The sequence below is a fragment of the Anguilla anguilla genome, chromosome 1, assembly GCF_013347855.1.
Source record: "Anguilla anguilla isolate fAngAng1 chromosome 1, fAngAng1.pri, whole genome shotgun sequence".
Lineage (NCBI taxonomy): Eukaryota > Metazoa > Chordata > Actinopteri > Anguilliformes > Anguillidae > Anguilla > Anguilla anguilla.
The window spans coordinates 23,606,540-23,624,683 of record NC_049201.1 but is presented as its reverse complement, the minus strand read 5'-3'; the positions used below and the strand labels follow the sequence as shown (position 1 = coordinate 23,624,683).

The window sequence follows — 18,144 nt, the reverse complement described above, 5'->3', positions numbered from 1 at the left end:
AAGGTTAGGGACTGAAAAGGTTTTCTTCCCACAAGGGCCCACAAGGAGCCCTGTCTACCCGATGACCATGATACTAAATTCTGTAATTGGGCTGAGCAGAAATAGTGCTGGAGCTTGGAGAGACCAACAGAACCATATGTTTCAGCTTCATAAGTGTTGGTAAACAAATCCTTGACTTTTTATTGCACCAAATGTATTTTTAAACGTGTTTGTTCAGAGTATTGAAAAGCTCTGCAATTAAGTAGCATGGGAACATTTGAAAAAGGAAATTTAATCTTGGAAGAACTTACCATTCATATGACATTAATCCTCCCTAAAATGTGGACCACTTACACAGATCTAATTTAACCTTCCCCAGAAGAGGAATATAGTTGTTTTTGAACAATATAACACTACTTAATTCGCAAAGCCCCCTGGTGTCCAATGAAAAGGAGTATTAATATGCAAATTTGAATAACATCACATGCAAGAGGCCAGAATTTGATTTGCTGTTAATTTTCTATTCTGAGATGTTACAAATTGTTCTGTTTTATTACATAATCGTGGTACTGACTTTTACAGATCTGTTATGTACATTAACAGCTGCATATAAGGATATTTTATTTTCATCGTAATTGACATATTTGAATCCTTATATTTGCATTGTCTTTAACACACGACACTAAATGTCTGGTTACCATTGAAAGTAATAAAGGTGACAAAGGGCAACCTTGCCTAGTCCCTCCATTTAAACCCTAGGTATTAAATCTTGGTCCTGAGGACTCTGTGTATGCTGGTTTTTGTTCCAACCACAAAAATCCAAACATTTTAACACGCTGTTAATTTTTCTTAATTAGATTCTTTTCCTGTTTAGAGGGATTATTTACCCTCTTAAGTCGCATTATGTCAGAAATAGCTATGGATGCCATTAAGAATAAAAATCCTATGTTCAAATGATGCTTGTTGTGCTATATTGCAACCAACTGCATCAAAAGAGGTTATAAAATTGTTTAACGTATCAAGTTAAAGACCGGCGTGAATCAGTCACGGTCAATATCTCAAAGGGATGAAAAAAAATATTTCGAGTTATGTACCTACATTTGAAAAATAAATAAATAAATAAATAAATAAATAAATAAAAGTTTAGGCCACACCAGTGTTTACTTCCCGCGACAATTTAGTGAGAATTCAGAATATAGGCCTAATCCATTAGCAAGCATTTACATTTTAGAAATATGGCTCGTTTCATCTATATGCTATATTTGTGGCGTATATAAAAGAGTGACCCATTGTTCGTAAACACAGTCTGGAATCATTTGGATCTGTTAATAACTTTTCAAGTTTAAATGGTTGTAGTCGTAGATATCGCTGTATTCGTTTCCTGTGCATGTTCTAGTGAGAGGTCGAACCAGCTGGGTAGCTTCTTTAGAATAAATTCAAATAGACTAGAGATTGGTTACTTTTCCGGTAGGCCGAGCACAACCAGGTTTTTCCTTCTTCCGCTGTTTTAGATCAGTCTTTCATTTCATGATTGTAATGATTTTTTCTGCTTAGCGTAGATTCCGTTAAGTTCAGTATTATAGTGTATTCCAGTAGCCTACAGAAATCCTCCGTTCCGCTTACACGCCGCTGTTGGTCCTCAACTAGGCCTACTAGGTTAGTTGCAGAGCTTCCTTTCCTGTCGTGACTGTCGCCCCGGCTTGTGTTCGGTCCTTATGATCTTATTGACTGGATACGCAAGATAATTAGAATATCAGGTTGTATCTAACATTTAAGAAAAGTGTTTGGCATATGCTTTAAAAATGTATTAATTTTACAGTTTTGAAAAATTATATAAATTCAGGAACTGAACTGAAATTCAGTTCATTTTGAACATCAAGGTCCCTTTTCAGTTAGGCTACTGGCTAGAAAATAAAAGTTAGATATTCGCCTCTAGATGTAGCTAAATAATCATAATATAAATGTAATATTATTTTTAAATTAAGATTACATCTTTATGGAATGTTGTATTTAGTCACCGGGAGACGTACTGTAACTTTTGAAAATGTTCGATAAACCAACATCTATGAAGCTGAAATCAGTCCATTTATTTCGTGCCGTGAGTGGGCAATCCAGCAGGCAACAGGGAATAGATCTCATCTTTGTTCACGTAAAACGAAGGCTGCTGTTTGTTGTTGGATAAAAAGAGATAGACCAAAAGGTTCCAAAGCCAACTTAAAATGTTAATAATTTATAGGTCCCCTGTCCGTTCTGTGCAAAGTTGGTTAAGGCTGTAGTTTACCTGTAACCGTGCAGAAACATGTCAGAGAAGCCTGTGAGTGTCAGCGACTATGAGCAAGAGGCGAAAAAAGTACTCCCCAAAGCAGTGTTTGACTATTACTTTTCTGGAGCCGATGAACAAGAGACACTAGCAGATAATGTAGCCGCGTTTTCCAGGTAAGTTTACATGAGAAGGATCACGCACACTCTTAAAACAGATGTGTTAAAAACAACGCATGAAATGTCATTTTTAACACACCTTCACGTCTAGTTAAGGGCGCCACATTTTGTGTTACTTTGAACGCAGTCTGTGTTAAAAACTCAATTTCTAACACATACATTGTATATTTGCAACAAAAGTAGTAAATTTGCCACAAAATATTTCGAACGTAACACAAAAGTAGTAACACACAAAGTGTTAGTGTAACTTTTGAAAGTGTGTTAGTCTGCAGCCATTCTTTCCAAATCTTCAGGACTGATTGAAACCAAAGTCATTTTCTAGATATTGCTTCCTAATTGAACCCTCAACGGAATTTCAAGGGGGTCAATTTTCTGGGAAATTTTTTAAAAATTAAAAACGTTTGATGTATGTAGATTAAACATCAAAGTTTGTTTCAGATAAGTGCTAGTGTGTTAAACATAAAATTAATAACTGGGAATCGGTCACTATGGTAAATGTGCATTCTAAATAATATATTATTGTTTTTGCACACCAATTCATCACTGTTGAAATATGAGAAATACTGTAATATGCCCTGTAATATGTATGATATATAATCATTTTAATAGTTGCCACTATACACTGAACAATTTGTGTTGAATCATCTGTAACTGAGTTTATATGAGTCTAGTAAGAGCCACATGTACTTTGTTAGAGTTAAAAGCACTCTCAGAGTTGATTGTATATTGAACTTTTGTAGATATGTTGCCCAATCAGAGAATTAGAAGTGTTATAATAATGCAAATTCACTTTCATAATGCAAGTAGAAATGAAAATCAAAGCACTCATGTGGGAAGTTTATTTGGATGGGGGCTCAGAACATTTTTTTTTTAATTGTGCATTTTGGTTGAAAAGCCCTCTTTGTCATACATTATTTCTTACCATTAAAGGCTAAAATCATAGTGATTTATGCTCTTATTGAAAATTCTCGATCCCACATCTAGCAGGACAATCGTGTTCTAAGCTTCATAACCTGACATAAATTCCCTGGGGTGAATTAAAAAGTGATTCTAAGATTATTCGGCTCAGGCACTCAGTCATTTTCAGAGGTAGTGAACGGAATTCTAAGTGCTTACTGAAGATTTTTATTTTTTTAGAAATGTTATAAAGGAGCCAGCACAAAAGGCCAACATGTAGGCCAAAGCCTACTGGCTAACAGGCCTACACAGGGCTGGTCATTCAAAACTGGAGAGAAAAAGGGAAGTAAGCATTACAAATATATGATGTGTCAGCTCTGACAGCTATGTATGAATTCAATTAAATTTTATTCGTATAGCACTTTTTACAGAGAACTGTCACAATGACACTTTACAGAGTAGCAAGGCAAGAAACAGAGTAAAAACAGCAAACGGAGCAAACACCAGACCTGAACCCCCAAATAGCAAGTACATAAGGTAAAGCCTCCCAGTGGGGAGAAAACCCTCAAACAGCGGCGAGAAAAAACTCCCCTCTCTGAACGTCCTCTCTACCCTCCAAACCGAAGGTGGAGGCTGTACCCCCGCGTGCTGCGGGACGTCTCCCAGGTGGACCTGTCCGTCTCTGTCCTGGGACAGCGGCTCAGCATGCCCGTGTGCGTGGCGGCCACTGCCATGCAGAGGATGGCCCATCCCGACGGAGAGACGGCCACTATGAGAGGTACTGTTTGCGCTCTTTCAAACCCGCTCCGCCTCTTAAAACGGGGTCAGTGTTCGGCCAGCGAACAAAAAGTTGAACGCCGATGTAAAGTTGCTTAATGGAGTGTTGGGCCGCCGTGTGTGGGTAGTGCGGCCTCAGTGTGTCCCACAGCGTAGTCTACTAGCATCTTCACGTGTTTCATTTAGACAACAGAATGCCATCTGAAAGATAAACGTCTGCCTGAAATAATGTCTGAAAAGGATGGTGTTTCTGGTTCAGCCGGCTTAAACTTTGACCGCTGATAACAGCTATGGACTTTGCCCTTAGACGCTATACTTGCTTAGGCTGAAAACTTGTAGCTGGAGGAGGTTATTTTGGGCTAACACTTTGAGAGTACAAGCACATTCAGTATATGTACATTCTACCAAGCATGGGCACACATTGAAAAGCATACAATATATAAACAGAGCCATTATTTATTAAATAAAGTTGGATCTCATACTTCCTGCACATTTGGTGCTAATAGATTCCAACGGACATTTTGGATAAATAAATATATACAGTAGAACAATATGAACCCTTCTGGGATAGGGCTCAGTACAAACTCTGAAATGTTCATAATTTTGAACATGTGAGGTCAGAATGCATCAATTTTAATTTGTAGTAGTGAAGCAGCTGTTTGCAAAAATGGCTTATACAATGATTCAGGTGGAATGGTATTACTCTGGATAAAGTTATAACATCAACACATTTGTAGTAACATAGTTTCTATGTCTATTATGACTAATAAACAACAGCATCTCCAAAAAGATAAAAGTCACAGGTTATGGTGCTTGTCATTATACTAGTCACAGTATAAATATTAGGCACTATAATGGAGGCCAGTGTGCAAATAATATTAAAAAGAAGATCCAGTGTGCAATTATTACATAATGTATTCTTAATGTAAATGTTTTGCTCTCAGTCAGTCAACATTGATACCTAAATTGTTATTGTGTAGCAATAATGAAGTTAATTAATGATGTGACCATTGCCATTGCATCAGTGGCTTATTATCATTGGCTCATGAGGAGAAAGTGAGTTTTGAAAATGAAAGCGTCAGTATTTTGCATTCATAGAATAACACTTTCCTGTAAAGATCCCCAGAGCTGCAGTCTTGTTCACTTCCACATGGTGGCACTGTGGGATTGAAGGATGACGCTTGTGCATCTTCTCTTTGGCATGTCGGTTTTTTGGAACTGATAGCCGAAACTGGGCCCAAGGCTAAATCACACCTCTGACCAGTGACAGCTGTTCAAATATGTGATTTAATCCAAAATAAAAATGGGTGATTTATCACTTCAGAACTCTACAACAGTTTCCTGCCTGTTTTTCCAGGTCTGGCCCTGCAGTCAAAGCACAGATACTCTATAGATAGTCAACTCCAGCTTTCCTCCAGTGCTCTTTGCGTCATTAGCACAGCAGGTTCCAGCAGGTAACTGGAGCTTCCAGCGCTGCAGTATATTGTAATTTGTGAATATTCATGAGTAGATGAACCCAAGGACAGATCCGCCACTGTTTTCGGGCCATTTCTGAATTTTCGCAAGATTAATGAACCTGATATATTTCAGCTGGTACATTTCATTTCTTTGGTAGCGACAGATAACTTTCAATATGAAGTTAAATATTTGGCTAGTCATTTCCCTTGGGATGACCAATACAGGTCCTGGAAACAATAGGTTTTTGTGATGTTTTCTTTTTGTCACCCTAAAATCAACAACCAACTTAGACTGATGAAAGCAGCTGAGGTGAGTTAACTATCTATTAGTGTGTTAAATTAAATGCTGTTGCTCTCCAGGACCAGGGGTGACCACCCAGATCTTCAGTGTTAAATTAAATTCTCTTGCTCTCCTGTAGCAGGAATGGCCACCCAGATCTTTATAATCAGCAATTTGTTTCACAACCTGACCTGTGACCTCCTGTATCCCAGCATGCTGTTCTGCAGGGACGGGGATGATGCTGAGCTCCTGGGCCACGTCCACCATAGAGGAGGTGGCAGAGGCAGGCCCGGCTGGGGTGCGCTGGTTGCAGCTCTATATTTACAAGGACCGGAACCTGACCCTCTCTCTGGTCCGACGGGCCGAGCAGGCCGGCTACACGGGTATCTTTGTCACTGTGGACACGCCCTATCTTGGCCGGCGCCGGAACGACGTGCGCAACCGATTCAAGCTTCCCAGCCACCTCAGGTGGGAACCCTGTGGCAAAACAGTTACATCTTGAACTGTTAAGATTGAAGGCATATTTTTGGTCTGATATAGTTCAGTTATTTTAAAATAATTCGATTGGTAATCATTATTTATGTATTAACGCTGCAAGAAATAATATTCCCATGAAAGTTTTTTAGGATTGAGTTAACCCATCCGTGTTCAACATTTTTTTAACTTTATCGCAACTTTGGGTATGCATGGCAACATATTCAAGTGTTGCAGTGATGCTTATAGTGAAGTTCATGTTCAATGAAGTGCAAAAACCTATATGTCCCATTGTACTGAATTTTGTTTGATAGCAGTGTCATTAGGAAGAAATAACATGGGCTGAACAGTGTCTCCACTTTTTAGTATGAAAGACAAGATGGGACGCCTAGGTGCTGCCTAGACAGGGCCAAGCAGGATTTAGGAGGAGTCCTGAGATAATCTTTGATAAACTGAACCTCAGACACAAGTAGTTACTTGGCTAATTGGAGTGTGCTGGCTCTGTTTCAGGATGGCTAATTTTGATTCCCCAGACATGGCGTTCTCCTCTAAGGAGGGGTACGGTGAGGACAGCGGCCTGGCTGTATATGTGGCTCAGGCCATCGATCCCACTCTCCAATGGGAGGACATTGCCTGGCTGAAAAAGACGACATCACTTCCTGTGGTGCTGAAAGGAGTACTGACAGGTGAATGTCTGTGTGTATATTAGGATGACCTCTCTTCATGTGGTGCTCACTAGAGTAGTAACAGGTAAGGTGGGAATAAGGCTCTTTTTCTCCAGGACAATTATTTTTGAATGCACCTGTCAATATTTAGTAAAATTCAAATATGTGTTTTATTTTGGGCAACAATATACCATTGTTTCATTTTCTGTTCAATGCTCACCTTTTCCTCTGATCACATCTTTTGTATATATTCCGAATATTATTCAACTTTGGAAAGAAAACTGAATGCATTGAATATATGTTCTTTTCTGAATGCCAATGCTATAGGGAACTATTAAAACTCGGGCCCAACCTGCCAGAGGTTGGGTGTAAGTTAGCCTGGGTATCCCCCCCCCCCCCCCCATAAAAAGAAATAAAAAAATAACAGAGCAAGCTTTACCTAAAATGAACATTTACCTGTTCATTTGCTCCTATACATAGATGGTTTCATTCATAACTTAGTATAGTATATGCCAGTCATTTTAAGGTTCACCCGATATAGCAACATATGGAACCGGATGTTAGTGTAAACACGGCATGTTTCCGAATAACTCCTAGGAGCCATGGCACAACTGGTGCTACAAATGAAATTTGTAAATTTAAATTCAGCAACAGAGCCCCATTTAGTTGCCCGAGGCCTTATTTTATCTCCTGGAGTTAGTTTTATAGCGTAAGCTTTAGGGCTGAAAGAGAAACAGAAGGGTGGAGTCATCCACCTAGAGAGAGCGATTTTTAGAAATAGCTTCGCTCAGTGTAAATAAGCATGCATGTGTGTCCAGAAATCCTTATTACATGTGATTTATTCCGTCGGGAAGGCCTGCCAAGAAAGGCCTCTATTCCAACTGTGGAGTTCCTCTCTCTTTCACTCCCTGACTGAGCTCCTTTGATGACAAATGTGCAGCCGAGTTCAGGCACAGCCGGGGTCCGGCGTAAAGCGCCGTTTCCACGGATCAGTGGAACGAGGAGGAAGCTTCAGCTCCATTTAACGTAGATTTCTCATCTGAGCACACTGCAGTGAAAAAACACAGACTTCTTTTTGGCTTCTCGACCACAGTAAAAAACCGTACTCATAACAGTGCAATGCTTTTGAACGTACAGTACCTGGAGAATTTAGGCACGGTTACTTATTTTAGCGCTTGTGCACTTCCTCAGCTGAAGATGCCAAGCTGGCCCTTCAGTACGGTGTCGATGGGATTCTGGTGTCTAATCATGGAGCGCGACAGCTGGACTCTGTCCTGGCCACCGTAAGGGTTCAAATCCCAAAGTGTTCAAATTTGTACTGAGCTCTGGTCTGTTTTCTAATCCCTGGTTTGTATTCTGATCCCTGCCTTCTAACATCTGAGATTTAATCATTGCTATCTGTGTTCTGATCCATGGTCTGTGTTGTAATCCCTCTGTTGTCAGTCGTACTGAACTCTGATCTGTTTTCTATCCCTGGTTTGTATTCTGATCCCTGCCTTCTAACATCTGAGATTTAATCATTGCTATCTGTGTTCTGATCCATGGTCTGTGTTGTAATTCCTCTGTTGTCAGTCGTACTGAAATCTGGTCTGTTTTCTAATCCCTGGTTTGTATTCTGATCCCTGCCTTCTAACATCTGAGATTTAATCATTGCTATCTGTGTTCTGATCCATGGTCTGTGTTGTAATCCCTCTGTTGTCAGTCGTACTCAGGGTTCTGATCCAAGGTCTGTGTTCTAATCCCTCTGCTGTGCAGTCCTGCTCTGGGTTTGAATCCATGGTCTATGTTCTAATCCTGCTGTTGTTTGTCTTCCTCCACTTTTTGGTCCATAGTCTGTGTTGTAATCCCTCTGTTGTCAATCCTGCTCTGGGTACTGACCCGTGGTCAGTGTTCTAATCTCCATGTTCTAACTCTTGTTCTGGGTTCTGATACATGGTCTGTGTTCTAATCTCTCTGTCCTAACTCTTGCTCTGGGTTCTGATCCATTGTCTGAGTTCTAATCCCTACTCTGTGTCATAACCACCTGTGTGCATGTGTACAGATCGACGCGCTCCCACAGATAGTGGAGGCGGTGGAAGGCAAGGTGGAGGTGTTCCTGGACGGAGGTGTGCGCAAGGGGACCGACGTGTTGAAAGCCCTGGCCCTGGGTGCTAGGGCGGTGTTTGTGGGACGACCTGTCTTGTGGGGGCTCGCCTGTGGGGTGAGAGAACACTTTGGCGGGTGCAAGGATAGTGGCCAGCAGGGTTTGAAATTGAAATATCAATTTTGCCACTGATGTCTGTGACCTGCCTGAACTGTAGTAGAAAGACCCAAACATGTCCTGATGTTACAGTTGGGTTTTTGGAAACTAGACGTGGTTTTCTAGTATTACTGTGGGTTTTGTAATGTATACATAACTGTCTTGCGGTAATTGTAACTCGGATGGACTTTGGGATGTAACAATGCCCTGTGATACATGTGGCAGGCCTACAGATTTCATTATAAGACTCTTATGCAATGTGTTTATTTCTCAATAATTAAGCTAAAGATATTTTTTAAAAATTAAAAGGGAGGTCACGACTGCATGTTTCTTTGTTGCCAGGGTGACAGGGGTGTCAGTGACGTCCTCGAGATGCTGAGAGAGGAGCTTCGCCTGGCGCTGGCTCTTGCAGGTAAGATTGAGACTGTGACTGACTCCACCACCACATGAAAGGCACTGCTCTCATTCACTGTCTTATTTACTGTTCTTGACTGACCACCTGATGACTTCAAAGACTGTTTTCACAGGACATGATTGATTGGTTCTTATTTAGCAGTGCACTGAGGATTTTTCCGATTTTTCCATGAAACATTATCCTTACTTCCTTGAGGGAACCTTATGTAATTTCTTATTTTCCACTCATATATAACTGGCATACTATGCAGGATTTTTTCACTTGAAAATATCATAAAATAACTATGCTAGGTATATCTATGATGCAATATATCTATGATGCAAATTTCATGCACGTTCGCTGAATTTATGGACCTTTTATCTGTATTTGTTATTCTACCATGTGTTCGGGATGTTTTTGGCCTTGGCGCTCTTCTGTGTGGGGAGGGGTGGGTGTGGGTACAGAGCCTGTGGTTTGGGATAAGGTTCCAGCAAGTGTTTGCTGCTTGTTAGCTGCTGCAATAGCAGATGCTAAGAAGAAAAGCTACAGCGAAGCAAAACCACAAGCCGACAGGGTTCGTTCGTTCTAGAGTCAGCCTTGGAATTGTTTTCCCTCGGTGGCGTCAGCTGATGTTCGCCAAGGGGATGAAAAGTGCAGATGCAGAGTTGGCCTGTTTTCTGTTGGACCTGTAAGTAACGTTACTTTTAGCTAGGTACATTAGGCAGCTAGATGTCTGAGGTTGGGTAGCTTTTGTATTAAATTCTGTTTTCCCATCAAGACAGCTAACTCAGTAATATTGCTTTGTGAAATACCACCCAGAATACCTAAATACCGAACAAAGAAAAACGCACAATAGCTGCAATGGCACCACATGCCATGGGTGCGCTCAGTGTAAAGGTTGTTGTCGCACTTCCTAATTATGGCGACCATCTGTATGGACTCGTTTGTGTTGTTAAAAAAATGCTATTTACAGTATGTCTCACATCTTTGCTTTACTTTTTGCATGTGCCACTCATTTTGAGGAGGACCCTATTGTATATCCCCTGTAAACTCCTATGCTAAAGGATTCTGGTAGTTTAAGGCTGTACTGAACACAGTTTTTCTTTCATTCTTTGAAAGGTTGTTGCTCACTGAAGGAAGTGGATAAGTCAGTTGTGAGGAAATCTGGGTTCTATTCACGGATCTGAGGTCTGAGGTGAATCAGGCTGTAGAAGGTCATCCTTGGATGAGGACTGGTACAGTACATCTCATTAGAAGAAAGGGTTCTGCATCCACCTGAAAAACATTGTCTTCCAGTCACGGCACAGGATACATATTTGACAATGCTGACAAATATGTAAATGTTTAAAAGCATATCATAAAATGGGATTGATGTTTTCTCATGACATACACTAGAAAAAACAGCTAAATGTAATTCAAGCTTTGTTGTATGATATGTATTGCCTTTCATTTTATGGAACTACAATATGCAATGGAAAAAAATCCAAACATAAATGATAGCAATAAAATCTAGTCTTCTCTGTACTAGCTGAGAGCTTTTACTGAAATCCACACATGAATGATGTATTTTACAGCAGAATACAGTGCTTTTGTTACATTAAAAATAAATATCTTTTAACATCTGTTTAAAAAATACTCATTGTTATTGTGTGTGTCATCATCTGCATATTTGAAAGGGCATAATTGTTAAAGAAGGACAATCTCTTCTTTTGCTTGTGAGAATACAGTGAGTTACTAAAGAACAAAGTCTGCTTTTCTCTGAGAGAATAACGGAAAACAGCTCAGCAGTATTCCAGAAGAATTACTCATGCCTAAGAGCTATTGAGTTACAGACTGGAGTTACTGAAAGAGTCACAATGCTATGTTGTATTTATCCTGTCAGATCTATGAAAGTGACATAGAGGAAATGATGTTGTGTGGAAAGGGCTCAGTCTCCTTGCTTGACCACTCAAAAGAGCAATGATTAAGCATTTTAGGTCTGACATCATCTTGCATCCACTGGTCTTCAGATCAGTGAAACTGTGCTTGTCACTTTGAGACATGCTACTGTACTGTGAAATGAGTTATGCTTGCAGAAGCAGCAAAGATCCTCTCAGTATGAGTGGAGACTAAGGCAGTGGCACAGATTGCAGTGCACACTCAAACCTGATATGTTCTGTATGGTATTTACACATTCCTCCACATGTTTTAGAAAGATCCATGTCAGAGACAGTCACATTTATTGCTCATGTTCAACAGAAGTAGTGTTCATTTAGATGGTCTGGAAGCTGTTTCAGACCAAAGTCCATGTTCTGGCTGAGACATTGTCCTTAGATATAACAATTTTTAATTTTCAAAGTTTGAGAAATTCTTCATCTCCTTAATTTCATTATCCTGCCCGTTTCCAAGGGGCAGTGAAGGCCGAGCGTTCCACCCTCCTGGATTTCCTGCTACTGCTGGAAGTAGCCGATGAATATTTAAACTGTCCCTGCAGGACCCGAAAAAGGCACATGGTTAAAATAAAAAAAAGCGGGGAAAGTTCAGAAAGGTCAGGCAAACTCCGGGGGATTTCTCTCCCGGCACTTTCCATGGCCGAGGCTTTGGCGGCTCAATGAACCCATTATATCCCCCGGACTCGGGAAAACAAACTTTGTCAGGTCCCCGTTCATTAGCACCTCGTACTCTGTTTGAACCTGGCCTGGTCCCCGGTGCCTCGAGGGGAAGCCCTTTTTCCGAAATCAGACGCACTGTACACACACACGGCCCTCTTATGGGGCTTTCCACCGGCAAACACGCAGGACCAAAGTCAAACCTCCGCGGTGCCGTAAAGAAGCGGGGGGAGAGAGCCGGGGAGGCTCCGCGGCGTTTGAAGGCAAAGAAAATAGAGCCGGTGTCTGTTAATCGAGCAGCGCCGGAGTCAAAGGTCGCCGCTCGCACCGGCAGCGTCTCGCTTATACGGTCCACTCATAACTCAAAACGCAGTTTTATATTCCATTACTCGGGTCTGGTATTTAGCATGGCATTCAGACTTAGTGTTCTTTGTCAAGATCTTTCCTACGGGGTGCCAACTAGCGACATAAAAGTTCTTATTTTAACATGTTTTTTCTTGTGCTTAAGCTAAATATTCCTTTCATGCCACATTTAGCAAAAAATATGATGCTGTTTGTAGTTTATTTTGCCATATTTATGAAGATATCAAAAACATAAAAATACATGAAATATGTAAAATGTATAATTTAGGTCAAATATCAATATTTAAACTAAATGTTTTCTAATCTTGGACCTCTATAAATGCTGACTTCCCAAAATTGGGGCCACCTTTGCAGTGTCTCTCTACATAATAGCTTGGGGATCCTTGAGTGAAGACTCCAGACCTTGCAGTGTTCACAGTGATGCTTATGAATATGCAAGGTCTCGCCTATTGGAGATAGCTCAGGCGGTAAGACCGATTGTCTGGCAGTCGGAGGGTTGCCGGTTCAAACCCCACCCTGGGCATGTCGAAGTGTCCTTGAGCAAGACACTTAACCCTAACTGCTCTGGCGAATGAGAGGCATCAATTGTAAAGCGCTTTGGATAAAAGCACTATATAAATGCAGTCCAGATAGGCCCTTGTTCTTTTAAACAGTCCTTGGTTAAGCACTCCTAAGTAGAATATGTGTGCTCTGTATGTTAGCGTGCCCTACCCACAATTCATTGTGTTCTTTATTTATCCTTTATTCAGAAGGGGAGAACCTAGGAAAGTCCATTGAGAATGTGTTACTCTTTTTCAAAGGTGCCCTTGGGAGAATTCCCCAGAGAGAACAGTTGGAATTGTTGGGAGAGAGAGCAATTTTTGTGTTAAGAGCCTTGCTCAAGGGCCCAACAGCGGAGTTTATTCTTTTTTTTGTGTAGAGGGCCCAACTTCATCTCTCCAGATACAAGTCAGCATCCCTATTTGCCCACCTGGGGCTCAAACCAAAAACTCTATAGTTTCCAGTCACCAAACCACCAGTCTACCCTGCCACCTGGTTGAGAGAGTTATCATTCAGGAGCTGACCTGAAAAGTTGCAGGGAGTCAATGGATTGTACACTCTTGGTAATGTCATTGCCAACTCCTCACGGGGAGGTCAATTTGAAATGCTACCTGTGGTAATAATTTTCAAACAGGAAGTTAATCACATGGATGTGGTGAGTTGTCCTCATTCCCTGAACCGAAGGTACAGCTACTTATTTCTTACGCAATGCTATTTCTCAAGTTATAAATTTCAAATTTTGAACACTTGCGATTTGTCGACATTTCCATCCAACGAGTGATATGTTGTCATCGACTTTTGGATGAATTCTTTTGAGACGTCAGTATACCGTCGCGCGCGGCCCCTTTAAATACCATGAACAATCTGGTGAGCTGCAAAATGCTTTTAGCAGGACTCTGGCCCGGCTTTGGTGTGGTACGTGGCCAAACGGGGCCGGCCCTGAGGATCGAAATGAAAAGTGGCTCGCCGACACCGGGAGACCGCAGAATTATGGGGTGCTCTGTTGCGCCGCGTTCCCCGCGTCCAAAAACACACGGCCACAACAAATGTCTGAAAAGTGCTTCAGCAGATCTGTGTCCTCGCTACAGGGCAGCGTGTTTCGTGGTAAATCACAGAATTCAAACCCTGCTCATTATTTATTTGCTTGGCAGACTCCGACAGACAATATAACATGGAGATGTAATGAAACCATTCAGGTAAAGCTCCAGAATTGTTTCTGGGTCATCATCATCCTCATCATCATCATCATCATTATATGTTTGCAGCCTCGTGTCCAGCTTTCTGACTATAAGCTCTGATCCTGAGTCACTTGTGCTTTACTTTGTTTAGCACAGTCACTCCCATTATGTAAGAATATTCTACTGAAGAGGTTTGAAGGTTGTTATTGTATGTTTTGGAAAGTCACGCTATTATTTCTGGTACCACTGCTGTTTATTCGTATGCAGCAGGTTTAATCCTGAACAGAACAAAAAAGTAAATCTGAAAATACACGGTGTGCTGGATAATTTATTTGTGCTTAAATAATTGAGCGTTGGGGTGGGGAAGACCTTTCAGATGTATAATACCCAAATTCAATCCATAACGTGCTTTGCTCTTTAATTGGATGGTAAAATACAAGCAAGTGCTAAATATTTAAATATTTTTGATGCTTACAAAAAAGAAATGTGCTTTCAATAAATCTAAGTCTAAATGAGAAATGAGGCTTAGTTTTTATTTATTTATGGACGCAATAACATTAAGATGAATCAGGCAACGTGATGTATGGGTATGTTTGAACATTGAGGCAACGGTACTCTAAGACCTACAAATGTGCTCTAAACATCAGAACCTTTACGCGCTAAAGAAACACATAGCCCGGGCCTTCTCCCAGCAGACGGGCCCGGCATCGCACAGCTGCAGTTCTAATTTGTATCACCATGTGCAAATAGGGCCGTGACCACACAGGCCCGGAGACCGAGCCAAGACCGCGCTTAAAAAGGCCCTTCTCCCTGACCAGAGAGGAAGGAACACATTCCAAGAAAGGAAGACATCAGTGGAGGAGCAAAGCCGCAGGTCTGGAAACGGATCCTCGCCATCGGGAGACAGAAATAAAGAGCTGCGGTCCTTTCCTGCTGTCACTTGCACCCGAAAAACTTTTCCAGAGCGCAGTTACAACACAAACAACTGACATTAATGGCACGGTAATGATGAAAATAATTGCGTAGTGAGCGCGCGCCTGTTCTTTGGCCTTTTAGTGTGCTATCTGATATCCCATGATGCAGTAAATAACTGCAACAACTTTTCATCACTTTGCAGTAATGCTCATAGTTTTGGGATATAGTGCTACAAATCGGAATATACTGCTCCATATTGCATAATATACTGGTCTATGCTGAAATATATTGGTGAATAATATACTGTGATGCATAATATAGAGAGGGCTAATGGGATATAATGGTGCATCATGGGATGTAATGGTGGAAAATAGGATATAGTGAAGCATAAATTGATAAAGTGGGGCATTTAATAGTGGTAGGTCTTGTGGTAGGGGTTGTGGTTATTGTTGATGTGGCTTAGTGTTATTTCCATTGCCATACACCTGGTTGTTGTAACACTGGTGGATTTTCTTGTGTAACTATAATGGAAGAATAGTGGTGCATAATATAGTGGTGCAGGATGCTTTTATCGTAAGTCATTGGGCATTGGATTCTGCACCAGGGGTGACACATACAAACAAACCACTGCCAATACTTCTTGTTCATATTTTATATTTCTATATGTATGTGTATATGTGTTTGTGTGTACAGTCTGAATTAATCTAATGTGCCTGGTTTTATGTGAAATGCCACCACCTCTGTCTCCTGACCAGAACCTTAACTGAAAACCATTTTGTGACCACATCTCGCATGCAGTTAAGCAATGCCCTCTAGGTGGCACCACTGTCACTTTAACTACAGAAAGTGTGGAGATTTAACTGCACTTCATGAACCTCTCCAGCCCTCCAATGCTCACACCAGTCTGTAAGATTCAAACTGTCATCATGCTCTGGACTGCTGTGACTCACCCTCGGTTGAAAGTTAGCTTCTTCAATAGCAAATGGTTGGTTAAAAGGTTCTGCATTCATTGATGTGTTCACTACAGTGATGTGTATGCACCCATGAAACACAGGCTCTGAAGCACAGAAACAGCCAAAGAATAATTAGGATTAGGCAACATTCTGTCTTAGAATGGTTTGCCGGACATTTTATAGCTTGGAGAGGTCTTAAGCTCTTGAAGGCTCCTAACATTTTGGTGGCATGGACCATGTTTGACCACATGTTTCTTCCAAGGGCTTAACTTGAATCTGGATGTTATTTAAATTCATCCTTCAGATATATTCTTGCAGATCCAGTAGAGGTAGCAAAATGAAATAATTATATATGGCGAACATATGCAAACAATACTCTCCCGGAGTTTGGAATGGTGTTTTACCACTTTGTTGTATAATTGTATTTCAGTTCACTCACAGAAATGCAGATCCAGATGCAATGTGAGCAGTATTCCCCTTAATCTTCATTTTGAGAATCTTTTCCTGAACACTGAAATATAAGTGGGTCAGATTTGGTTTTTTTAAATTCTGATTGGTTCTCTCTATGCATGATCCCATGGTGATTCTTTGCTTCAAATGATAGCAGATTTGTCATGTACAGCCCATACCTTTGAACTAAAAGCCTGTTATTAGAGGGGTGGGGAAATGAGAAGGGGTCGTAAAAAAAGAAAAAAAAAAAAACTTCTCTCTAAAGAGGATAAAAAAGTCAAAATCTCAATGTTGGACAAAGTCATTCCCGTGTGATCCATCTTCAGACAACCTTCTTGTATTTTTTTTGTACTAATATAATTAGGGTAATTATTTTGAGCTGCTACAGAGATATAATATGTGACAGTGATTAGATTAGCTAAATAAATAAATAAACAAAAACTTTAAAATTAAAGAACAGGATGTGATAGTGGCCTAATTTGATTCATTACAGTAAATAACACATAATATTGCGTGGTTTACACGATATTAGACCTAGATCTTGCTGGTTCACACGATATCCACACATCATGTGCACACCATAGACAGACTTATTTTATACAGACATTGATTACTACAATTCATAACCATTTTCTTTTGCTTTTACATTACGGGATCTGCAGTAGCAATGAACTATTACTGTAGGCATCGTAAAAAGCAAAAAAAAATTATAATAATTGTCACGTATTCTGAAATATTTAAGCAATTCTCATAGACAGTACTGACATTGATTATGAATGTCCAATACTCACAGCAAGAGTTCTTGTCATTGTTTATATTCCTGAAAATGGGATTACTGAAATGATTAACTATATACAGTCCCAGTAGTAATTGGGCCTTATCATTAGAGGAACACTGGGGGCAGTCCCCTGTAGCTGAACTTGGTTACTACGTGTGTGCTCTTTAAAGCCGACTCTCGTCTCCATCCACGATACACACCTGCATTATAAACATACGGGACTGTCCAACAAGAGCACTATCTGTCTATTCAAGGACATTGCTGGACAGAGGCCAGCCAGAGAGGCAAATAGCTACAACAGTATTTGTTTGTTGGCAAGGACATGGCTGACCTGTGGCGAGCCTGTCAGGTTCAGGAATACACCATGAAACTACTGACAAAGCGCTCTAGATGTAAAAACACTGCACTTTACATAAAAAGACTAGCAGTAGTGAGAACAGAGTGAGTGTTACTTAAACTCTAAAACAAATTTTTTTTAAATGTTAAAACAGAGAAAGCCTTCATACACACTGGCTGCATGTGTACTGCAGCTCTCGGCCTCCTAATGACCATCACAAAGAAAAAAAAACCTCCCAGATATGGTGTATCTTGAGGGCAGACAGCAGGTGCACTTCACAGTATTCATGCGTATCCCCGGCTTGGCTGTTACACATCCCTTTTTCAATTCCGGCGTGTTTATTTTAAGCGTTTGTGACCATGGAACCACGTCTTCCGTCCTGAATGAAGGAAAGGGGAGGAGCCAGGCAGGTGTCAGAGCTGAGAATCGTCAGGAAATGTG

The 18,144-nt window shown here is 40.8% G+C and overlaps 1 protein-coding gene across 1 annotated transcript; it reads left to right on the top strand.

Annotated features, from left to right (window-relative positions):
* The first annotated feature begins 2,139 nt into the window (after positions 1-2,139).
* On the top strand, positions 2,140-11,236 carry hao1 (hydroxyacid oxidase (glycolate oxidase) 1). The gene is made up of 8 exons (XM_035406856.1): positions 2,140-2,415; positions 3,942-4,093; positions 6,042-6,297; positions 6,814-6,989; positions 8,160-8,251; positions 9,010-9,168; positions 9,550-9,619; positions 10,721-11,236. Exons 1-8 carry the CDS (start codon positions 2,279-2,281, stop codon positions 10,786-10,788), a joined length of 1,110 nt encoding a protein of 369 aa, XP_035262747.1. The 5' UTR covers positions 2,140-2,278; the 3' UTR covers positions 10,789-11,236.
* The last annotated feature ends 6,908 nt before the right edge of the window (positions 11,237-18,144 follow it).

What these genes read in the sequence shown, in the direction of transcription:
- hao1 (XM_035406856.1), top strand. Translation starts at nt 2,279, where the DNA reads ATGTCAGAGAAGCCTGTGAGTGTCAGCGACTATGAGCAAGAGGCGAAA. An exon ending in AAGCTTCCCAGCCACCTCAG is followed by an intron (nt 6,298 to 6,813) that starts GTGGGAACCCTG and finishes GCTCTGTTTCAG; the next exon opens with GATGGCTAATTTTGATTCCC. An exon ending in CCTGGCGCTGGCTCTTGCAG is followed by an intron (nt 9,620 to 10,720) that starts GTAAGATTGAGA and finishes ATTCTTTGAAAG; the next exon opens with GTTGTTGCTCACTGAAGGAA.